The following is a 10,524-nucleotide window of genomic DNA, read 5'->3' on the forward strand; positions in this document are numbered from 1 at the left end:
AATAGATTTGTGTTTCTCTGCACAAATATTTGAACTTATTGCTATTTTTGGTATATATATGCCATGAGTTTCCTGATCCGGCCCCCTTGGGATCAAAGTAGGTTAGATACGGCCCCCGGACCAAAATGAGTTTGACACCCCTGTTCTAGAGGGACCAAGGACCGTTGTTCTGTCAAGCCATGAACCCGTCCGTAATGAGATAAATTAAGTTAGTTAAACATAGTCTCATTGCTGAAATAATATCTCATAATAGCTCATCTAGGCCAATCCATTTGCAACCATTTTGCAAATTCTGCCCTGACAAACTATTGACTATAGTGACTTATTTCCAACATGATTTCAACTAGTCTATAAATGTCCATGATCGTCCATTATTACCTTTGATTATATAACTTCATACAAACGGAGCTGCTGCTGTTGTCAGGGGCAACCTGCGTGCGCGGACCCTACAACTCCGCGTGCTATTCCACTGAGCGTGCGCGTGCAACAGCTGCGTCAAGTCAAAGCTGTTTTTTGTGCGGCATTTGGGTGCCTTTGGGAAGAAAGTCCACGGTGCGTATCCGAACTACAGCCAGGGTGTTACAAACACACACGAGACCCTGAAGGAGAGGATCATCTACACCAGTCTGTAGAGATGGAGGTGTACAAAAATTATAAAAGAGTGTGGTGAAGTCACTGCAACATGAGCAACGTATGACTCCTAGGAATATAGCAGGTCCCTGTCCCTGAACGCAGCACTTGTAGCAGCAGTAAGCGGCAGCAGAGCGGCAGCAAAGCGGCACTGCGAAGCATCACGTTGCCCCAGTGCGTCAGAGGAACCCAAGAAACTGTGGGGGTGTCCTGTCTTCAGACTTTTATTTTCGTTTAGCTAAACCCTCAGGAACATGTAGGATTTAACAGCGACTGTTGTACTTTTGGGATTTTTTTCCTCATTTTCCCCCATTTTTTTTCTCCCCCCCCTTCCAAACCCTCAACGGAGCAACACACCAACACAGTCATCTTGCCTCTTGTGAGCTGAACTACAAACTCGAGTCCGAACGTAGAGAGTGCAGCATTTGTTCTGACCGGTCGCTGCCATGAGGTAAGCGGGTCTTTTTGACATGTTGAGCCTTGAACTGTCCTCCAGGACCTGACCACTGTCACGGCCTCAGCTGACACGATGCCTCCAGCCAGCGATTAGTCCGTGAGCGTCCACTGCGAACAGCTCTTGCGGTTGAATGTAGCCGCAGCGAGAGCCACTGTGTCGGTTCTCTCTCGAGATGATGCGTTTCATGCATTGCTTTTGCATGGCTGTCACCGCTTTAGAGCTGGGCTGACGTTGGCCGTGTGAGATGGGCAGTATTCAGCAGATCCGTGCCACGGAGTGCACGTCTGCCCCCTTCATTGTAGGGTGCTTATTGGTCGGAAAGGCAGCGTTTAAAAAGCAGGGCAAAGGAGCTCTTGGAAACTTTTATCAATTGTATTTTTCAACAACTAAGGAACCAGGCCTTCGCTAGTTGAGTAGAGACACTTGTAATTTGCGTCAGTGTGTGCATTAGTAGGCCTATGGTTTACTTGGTCTGTAAGAATCGAGTTTTCCTGTGCTGTCACGCCTCTCCCTTTTAGAAGCCCCTAATTGATTCCAGCTGTGGGGCAGCTGTGGTTATGTGTGTAAGGCCCTGGAAGTTCTGAACTACTGAGGAATAATGTTGAGCCTTTTCACTGATGGTGAACAATTCCACTGCAGAGCCACTTCAAACTTTTATGAAAGACTGTGTGAGGATGTATTGAGGATTCAATTGGCAGCCTAATGTGTTAAAATCATGTAATCGTTTTCATAGTAGGCTACACAGGCTAGTATCCTGATTCTAACCAAACCTGCTGAAGGTTCTGGCTCTGAATATTACTAAAGGAATGGAAGGAATAGGCTCAATTCACCTGGTTGGCCCCCCACATCCTGAAGTTTTGGCTGTATGTCTGACTGGGCTCCTCATCATTTTCAACTGGAGTCTGACGAAGATCCCATTGGTTTAGACAAATTACAACCTGGCTGCGTAGTTCTGTTGCCCATCTCATAACTAGAGCAGGTTCTTTCTGACATCAGGCATCATGAAGGTGATGACAACACAACTTCCAGCATAGGATGTAAATGAGGGAGTTTGTGCAGTGGTCTTGGGCAAACAATTTGGCAAACCAGGTGGATAAAGCCAAGGAGATGGACACTAATGGAGCCCTACTCTTTCCAGCATCAAGAGATGAACACCAGATTAGATTGGAATGACAATAATGCTGTGGAGTACAGTAGAAACAAGTGACCTGTGGTCCTACACGGTGGATTGGGGGAGGAGCAACACCACCAAAAGGGACACTGTATGGGTGGAGAAATGTCACGTTAATGTAATGGCCACATGATGAGACTGATATTGGGAAGTCTTGTATAAAAACACACTCACAACTCTGGACATACTGTTTCTAATGTCATGTAATATAATGTCTGCTCTTGTCCAGAAAATGTTAATACCATTCAGTGGATTTGAGTTTGGGATTGGGTTTGAGTTCTGTTGGAACTTATTTGGACCTTAGAATTCTGTTATTTAATCACACAAACAATTTGTGCTATACTTCTTATTGCCGTCACATGACCTGATAACAATATCAGCGCTGATATATTATCAGTGTTCTGTATAGCTTTTAAAAGTTTAGTAAAATTGGCGATTTCTAACAAGGTTAGAAATTGTGTTCATGTCCAAGATAAAGCAAACTGGTATGTGTTTATCACGGTTATTACTCATAAATATTTAAAGTACTATGCTCAATTTATTTTAGGGAATATAAACCTAATTTTTTGTTATGTTCTCAATAACAAAGTTCTGTTTTATCCACATTTAGGTATTTTTCCATTTATTGGTCCTCCTCTTCAGAGCTCAAAATGCTTGGTTATACATGGGACTTTCTAAAATACATTAAAAAACAACGTGAGCATTTGGGAGTAACTTTGTTTCATATAATGGTGATGAACTCTTTGCTTTGTTTTCTTGTATGGGCTCCATCTATGGATATGATTTTGCAGCTGACCTGGCCCTGTCCTATTTTTAGATTCTGTCACTGACATCTGAGCTTGGATAGGGGCCAACTGCTCCTGGGGCTTTAGTAAACTGATGCCTCTAGCTGTATGGCTTCACACCCACAGCTGACTTGACCTGTGTTGTCTTGAACCACCAGTAAAACAAAAATCTTCCTCTGGACACTGCAAATGTCATTGTCGCATTTAAAGAGCAGATATTTCTTTGACATGAATGTGAGGAGTCAAACACTCTCAAAACATAACATAAAGCCCTTAGATTTTATAATAAAAACATACATTATATAAAAGATACATTATATGCATATTTTGTGTACACGATATATATTTTTAATTATCAGTTATAGTTCCTCATGCATTCTTTATACCGTCCACAGTGCCTCCAATACATCTGAGCAATAGTTTAGTTTTTCTTTCTAAAACAACTGTAGTAGAGACTGAACCCTGGTGAAATATTAGTGACCTAGACATGGTTGCCATCCAGTGCTCACTAGAAACCTTTCCCATTTGAAGTTGAGTCTCTGCTAAAGTATTCACATTCAGAGCTATGTTTGGCTTCAGCTCTCATGGCTAACTGCTAACAGTAATGACACATCCAATGACACTGTTAATCTGCAATGACAAATTGTCTTTGAACAACATGGACATGTCTGTTCTTTCGTTCACTCTGTGCCTTTGTGACCTGTGAACGCAACAGCTATTTTGGACCTGTTTTGGAGACCCAATGCCTCCCCGATGCCCCCCACTCAGCTGCTCTGCTTTAGTGTCTGTGCATGTGTGTTAGGGGTAGTGCTGGAGGGGGGCATTCACCCCTGTCACTGTCAGTCTGAATTCTGTGTCAAGTTAACTTCACAGTTGAGCAGAAAGCATACAGCAAACTGTTGAGTTAGGGGAACACAAGAACAACAACAAACGGTCCCGAAAAGGATTACCGGTGGAGGTGGAAAGACACCTGTGCCAAAATGACTCGAGACTCGTAAGTTTTCTGTAACTGGAGGATGAATGCATTAACTGGCAAATCCTTAATGCTTGACAGTTATTGGTCACTTGACTTTTGGAAGCGTCTGTTTTCTTTAACTGGAAGTGTGAAACAATACTTCTCACTCTGTTTATCACAACATGGTCCCAGGTTTGATTTCTGCACTAGGTTGTGTTTTGAGTTTGAAGACCTGTTGGGTGGGCCTCATATGGAAAGCCTCTTCTGGTTTCTTTTATCAGTCTAAAAGGAGCCTAGACCCTTTTTGGTCTAGCTGGAAACATCTTGGAAAGCTTTTCACACATATATAGAGTACTCCTGAAATTAAATGAAAGTTTTGTCAATGTGATCAACCTTTAAGTAGAACATGAGGCTTCACACTACTTGTCTCCATCTGAGAGCTCACCTCGTTAGTTGCTAAACGCTGCCTCGGCCATGACAGAACATCAGCCATAACAAACAGTATAATCTCTGCTGGACACTTTTCTTCCAGTTAAGAATATTAGCCTATTAGTGGGACTAACAATACTTTCTCAAAGTGTGAACTTGGTGCTTTTCATTTGTCCTTTAGTCATTTGTTGTTTGGGCTGTAATCCGATCTTCACTGATGAGCCATCTTTCAGTGCACACCGACAGTAACATGATCTGAACATTTGATAGTCTCTAGATTCTAGAACACAGCCGTGTTGGTGTCTCAAGGGACACGGTCACCCAGACCAACAGAGCAGCATGCTGCCAGGGCCTTGACCACACATGTGCACTGGCCTTGTGACTCGAAAGGCTACTCACACAAATAAGAGCATTTCTTTATACCATTAACAGAAAAATATCATAATGAATTAATTTCTATTGTTATTGTCATTTGGCTGATGCTGTGCACTGTGCTAAGTTATAGTTTTTGTTGCTGTACATCACATATATGTTTGATTGTGCTGTCAGAGCAGAGCAGAGTGTGAGTCAGGAGCAGAGTGGAAGAGCTGTCGGATGCACACAAATGTGCAATGACTGCTGAGCACACTCTCCCAGGTTCCACTACACCCACAGTACAGCCTGTTGCCTGGATACCCTTTGCACCAGCCATACTGAAGTAGCCATAGTGAGGAAGCCATGGGAAAGGCAGCGTTTGCAGAGTCTGGAAGACGTGTATGAGAGGAACGCCATGATCTCGCTTCGCTGAGGATATGGTGGAGGAGGGGTAGGCTTTGATCATGAATACAGATTTACAGTAGAATATGCCATTCAGCGTCATCCTCCAACAGAGATGTGCGCTGGCCTCCAAAATGGAAATCCACCGGTATGTACCTGCTAATACTCCAGTCCTTCTCATCCAGCAATGTTTTTTTCTCCAAACCACCGAGCGTTCGCAGCTGAAGTTTGGCAGAAGCATGGCACGCATGTAAATGCTATGTTCCTTGGCATTGGTGGAATAATTGTTTTTCCTCTTCTGGTTCATGGATTGAGACAACAAGAATGTGGGTTTCTCATATGAATAATTATAATAGAAGTGTTCCACAATTGTGTTTGGAAGATAGTGTGACTTGAGATAAAGCTCATGGTTTTCAGTGTGGAAAAGGAAAACCCAAAAATGTTGAGCCTGACCGTTTCGATAAGAACCTTGTCCTCTCTCTATTACAATAAAATCTGTATATGAACTGTAGTCCCTCCTCCTCTCCATTAAAAAGTCTAATTCTATGAAAATGTTGCGATGTCATCTGAAACCAAATGGAGTTCTTAAGTGTGCGCTTAGGTGCAAATGTGGCGGCCTGTGTCCCGCATCACTGTCTAAAGAAAACCTTTGAATATTCATAAACCTTGCATTCAGATTTGATTTGGCAGAAAGTCCTCAAGGGTGTTAGAGCAGTTTAAAGACTATATATATATATATATATATATATATATATATATATATAATTCTAAACTTTACCTGAGCCTCAGAAGTAGAGGAAAACATTTTAAATGCACCCATTGTACCACTGTTACTGTCTGAGTTGGGATTATCTGGCGAGAGGTTGAATAAGACAGACATTAAATTGTCTGAAAGCTTTATTTATTGATTGTACAAATATTTTTGGAGCAATTTCAAATTAAATACACAGACTTAGTTGTGAGACTCATGTTGTGTAAGATGCTCTTCCACATCCTTTCAGTTATACACTGTGAGCAGGAGATCACATCAGTGTATGGTTTTATCACTGATACAGTTCTAGTCCTGTTGAGTTCACATATACTGTCATGTCCAAACATTTTTCTTCTTTCATCCATGGTTGCCCACAAGGGACATATAACACTTACTTAATGAGATCTGCAGCTTGCAGTTATGTGTTGCTTAAACAGGCTGGTACAGTGGTTGATATGAATGCCTCGTTGTTCACTGTGCTTGTATATTGGTGTCCAGACCCGTTCTGCTGAAAGTGCTCACTGTGCTCTGTCTGTGTGTGTAAACATCAGACCAACAAGGTGTGGCTCTCATTAAACCAAAACTATACCACTTTTCATCCTTAATCAAAGGTTTATGCCTGAGATGCAACTACTGCTTTATTTGTGTGCTTTTTCTATTTAAATCAGTGGTGGAAACAAGCATATCTCTTAAAAATCGTATACTTCACTATATTATAGAGCATGTCGCAGTTGTATGAGTGCAGCTATATGCCATGGAGGGAAACGGTTTTGAATGCTTGATGCAGACTTGTAGATATAATGAAAAACAAAAGATTTTAATGTAATCACTGCATTTTTCTGACCTCAATGACAATATGCAAGGTATCAAGCTCTATGTAGTTGCCACTGCTATTTTATTTTGCAACAAAATAATTAATTGATTGTGCCCACGACCATAACATTTAAAATGTGTGTGATTATAGCGAGATTTTGCTGTGATATCACTAGCTTACATCTGTTTGCTGTTTGAACAGTGAACAGAGCATCTGCCAGGCGCGGGCTGCTGTCATGGTATACGATGATGCCAATAAGAAGTGGGTCCCTGCAGGAGGCTCCACTGGCTTCAGCAGAGTGCACATCTACCACCACACAGGAAACAATGCCTTTCGGGTGGTAGGACGCAAAATACAGGACCACCAGGTCAGTATCTGGTAGCCTATCTATTCATGTTCTATACATGAGATGCATTTTACTGCTTTAATGCAAACCTTCTGTTTTTTATTAGTTAGCTGAGGGCACAACCTAGTCATGCTGAGCATATAAAAACGTTTGATTGCGAGATTGGAGATTTTTGATTAAATAGTCTTTAACTAGTACTTTTTATGGGGACAATTTATGACTGAAGCATGAAGGAAGAATGGGTTAGATAAAAAAAAAAAAGTCAACACCGAGGGACTAGTGGGAACCTGGTAGAATAAAATTTCAAAAGTTTGAGTCATGTCTATTGTCTCTGGTCTTTTGAGCAGGTGGTGATAAACTGTGCCATTCCCAAAGGCCTGAAATATAACCAGGCCACACAGACGTTCCACCAGTGGCGTGATGCCCGACAGGTTTATGGCCTCAACTTTGGAAGCAAAGAGGATGCCAATGTATTTGCCAGTGCCATGATGCATGCACTGGAAGTGCTCAACTCTCAGGACACAGGTGAGAGTAGTGTAAGCTGCAGTCACATGAGGTCCCACTTAGCAAATATTGTATGGTTCTTAACATATTTATTGTTAAAAGTTACAGTGTTTTATGTTTTTTAATTATTACAATTTTTGATAGGATAGTACCTGTTGTCAATTGTTGTATGTGAAGAAAGGTTGAAAAATATAGGAAGTAGCACTAAGATCTCAAAAAGAATCCCTCAATCTATGTCATCAGTACACACAATTCACTCCAAAATGCACTAGGAACTTCTGTGAGAGCAGGGAGCAGACAGAAGTGGACAGGAGCAGGGAGCTCTGAGAGGCAGGCAGGATAAAAGAGGGGCAACTCTAGCTCAACTATAAAAGTCATAGGAGCCAAAAAAAGAAATGTATTTTGTTAATTAACTAATTTAGCTAAATATTGTTTCATATTAACTGGCTTAGTTTGGTTTTAAATATTATGTTAATACAACAGACTGTATAAATAAGTGGACTAAGTGAGTGTGTCGTCACCCATAGTGTTCAGCTCCACTCAAATGAAACTTGTGATGCTTGTGAACTGTTACAGGTGTGAACTTGGAGCCAGGCTTTATATTATGAATAGGATTTTTTGAATGGACAAATTGCAAAAAAACAAAACAAAAAAACACCCAAAAAAACACCTGGATCATGTACTCTGTGGGTCAATACGAACATTTTAAGACCAAAATGACAAGGCTCACAGCAGCAGTTACAGAGAAAGGCAAGAATATTCCAATGTAAATCAATAGGCTCCAGGGTCAGAAGGAGCCGGAAGTGTGTGCCTCCAAATTTCCTACTAGGAACATAGTAGCCAGCATGTCAGCTCTGTTCATTTATATGCAGTCTATGGTTACCACTAACAGTTAAAATAGAGATGAAATGTGTCCGGACCCCGAGTGGGGTGGGCCATTAAGTTTGTGGCCCTTGAGCAAATTTAGTTGGAGAACCCTGGCTATTTGTATTTTGCATCATAATCTCAATTGATTTAACTGTAGCTGAACTGAAAATGTGAAGTCGCATCAGTAGACATTCATCTGTCAATCATGCTAACTATTTTTTAGTGAAATGTATAGTCTAACCTCCCACAGGGACTTAGTTTTAAAAAGTGGTGTAGTTGCTGCATTTTGGATTCTCGTTGCTCCACTCTTTTTTTTTTTTTTTTTTTCTCCCAACAATACAAGTTTTCTCAAAGAATGAGTGGGTGTCCTAGCCTGACCCTTTTAACTGAGATGAGCCAGCAGATTAGTGCTGAAAATGCAGAAGACGTTCTTTGGATATATTTTTATAATAATTGGATTTGTTGTTTTTACTTTCTTTTTATTCTCAAAACCTCCTGTGCCATTATATTTTTCTGATGACAATGGAGCCTATGGAAGCTTTAGTTGTGTTTTTATCACAAATTTGCCATGAGTAAAGGTTTGTACATATAAAATGTCCATTTTACAGAATGCAATAATGCCTCACCAAAATGTGTTAGAAGTTGCCTATTCTAACATCTCACTATAACTGTAACCAAGTACTACATTACTTGGCATATTAAACTAAAACATGCTACAGTAGTAGCTTACCATGACTGAGTGTGAATAAATAATGCACTGTAAAGTGTCTAAAAATGCTCTATAAATTTAATGCATTACTATTTTTATAATTGGTAAACATAGGGCTTTGAGGTTTTTTAATCTATAATCATATATAATAAAACAGGTCTACCTTTTCCACGCATTTTTCACTGGTGGATCTAGCGTGAGCACTGCTCACTAACAGGTCACAACTACAATGCACAGTACAATGCATTTGGAGTAAAGTGATCGTTTGTGCTCAGTGACCTGGCACAGCTGCTGCACTAGGGAGGGTCTAACAGCTGTGCTAGATTTGTCTCATTATAAACACACAGGAAACATTGCTTAAGTGCACCTACTTACATTATTCTTAGTTTTTATTCTGTTTTTAGTTTTGGTATTTATTGGATCTCGCTAATTATAGCACAATATGTAAATGCCAAAATTATTAACAAAGAACTCTAAACTGTGATGCCAAATCAATTTTCATTCAGGTACATACTGAGTCACAAGGGTCTTTTCTAAGTCTCACTTCCTGCATGTGGCGGATGGTGTATTTTGGGGCTGGAGACAGAAAGCCGAGAAGGACGGTGGGGCAACTACACCTCTCCATCACTGCTGTGGCTGACAGGCAGACGACCCAGAGCCAGGGCTTGTCAGAGCCTCCCCACAGTCATAGGAAAGATGATGACACAAGCTTCAAATATGTGCTTAGAATAGTCTCAGATCTGCCTGGAAACATTGAGTGCTAATGCAGGGTTTCAGATGACATCACAATATTCTATAGCCCGTACAGTTTATTTAAAGACCCCCTATGTGTTATTCTTGCTTTTTATTATATACACATTTTGAAACTTGGAATTGGATGTTGGTTAACGTTAAGGTAGCAGAGACATGTTTCATGAGGGCTTTACTGACCATGGTCACTGATAATTCTATGATAATTCCTTCTGACTGGCTGAGGACAGAGCCACTGATACCCCAAAAAGTGTAGACTCACACACTTGTCTTGAATGTTCTACTGCAAAGATTAAACCAATCTATTTTTAGGGAGACAATCATAGGCTATATTACAGATCAGATCTGTGGAGAGTCACCCTTATACACCATCATTGTTTTTCTGAGCAGAAACACATGTAATGAAGAAATGCTAGATGGATATGTTTAATGTCATACCATGGAACATTCCAGGCAAAGTAATAACATCTTCATGGAGACAAGTGTATATTTAATAGACACTTAGCAATGTGTGTGTGTGTGTGCACTGTTGTTGTTTTAAACCTTGAATATGCAAGGTTTTCATTGTTTATTTCAATATAGAACAATTTGGAGCAACTT

The 10,524-nt window shown here is 40.7% G+C and overlaps 1 protein-coding gene across 1 annotated transcript; it reads left to right on the forward strand.

Moving 5' to 3' along the window:
- Positions 1 to 491: 491 nt before the first annotated feature.
- On the forward strand, positions 492 to 8,180 carry enah (ENAH actin regulator). The gene is made up of 4 exons (XM_055149778.1): positions 492 to 1,081; positions 6,950 to 7,115; positions 7,442 to 7,630; positions 8,175 to 8,180. Exons 1-4 carry the CDS (start codon positions 1,077 to 1,079, stop codon positions 8,178 to 8,180), a joined length of 366 nt encoding a protein of 121 aa, XP_055005753.1. The 5' UTR covers positions 492 to 1,076.
- The last annotated feature ends 2,344 nt before the right edge of the window (positions 8,181 to 10,524 follow it).

Source organism: Boleophthalmus pectinirostris, unplaced genomic scaffold, assembly GCF_026225935.1.
Source record: "Boleophthalmus pectinirostris isolate CB_2022bp ecotype Guang Dong unplaced genomic scaffold, ASM2622593v1 HiC_scaffold_13, whole genome shotgun sequence".
Taxonomy (NCBI): domain Eukaryota; kingdom Metazoa; phylum Chordata; class Actinopteri; order Gobiiformes; family Gobiidae; genus Boleophthalmus; species Boleophthalmus pectinirostris.

Bases quoted from the DNA above. Each gene is read 5' to 3' on its own strand.
- enah (XM_055149778.1), top strand. The intron at 7,116-7,441 runs GTCAGTATCTGG...TCTTTTGAGCAG, and splicing joins GCAAAATACAGGACCACCAG to GTGGTGATAAACTGTGCCAT.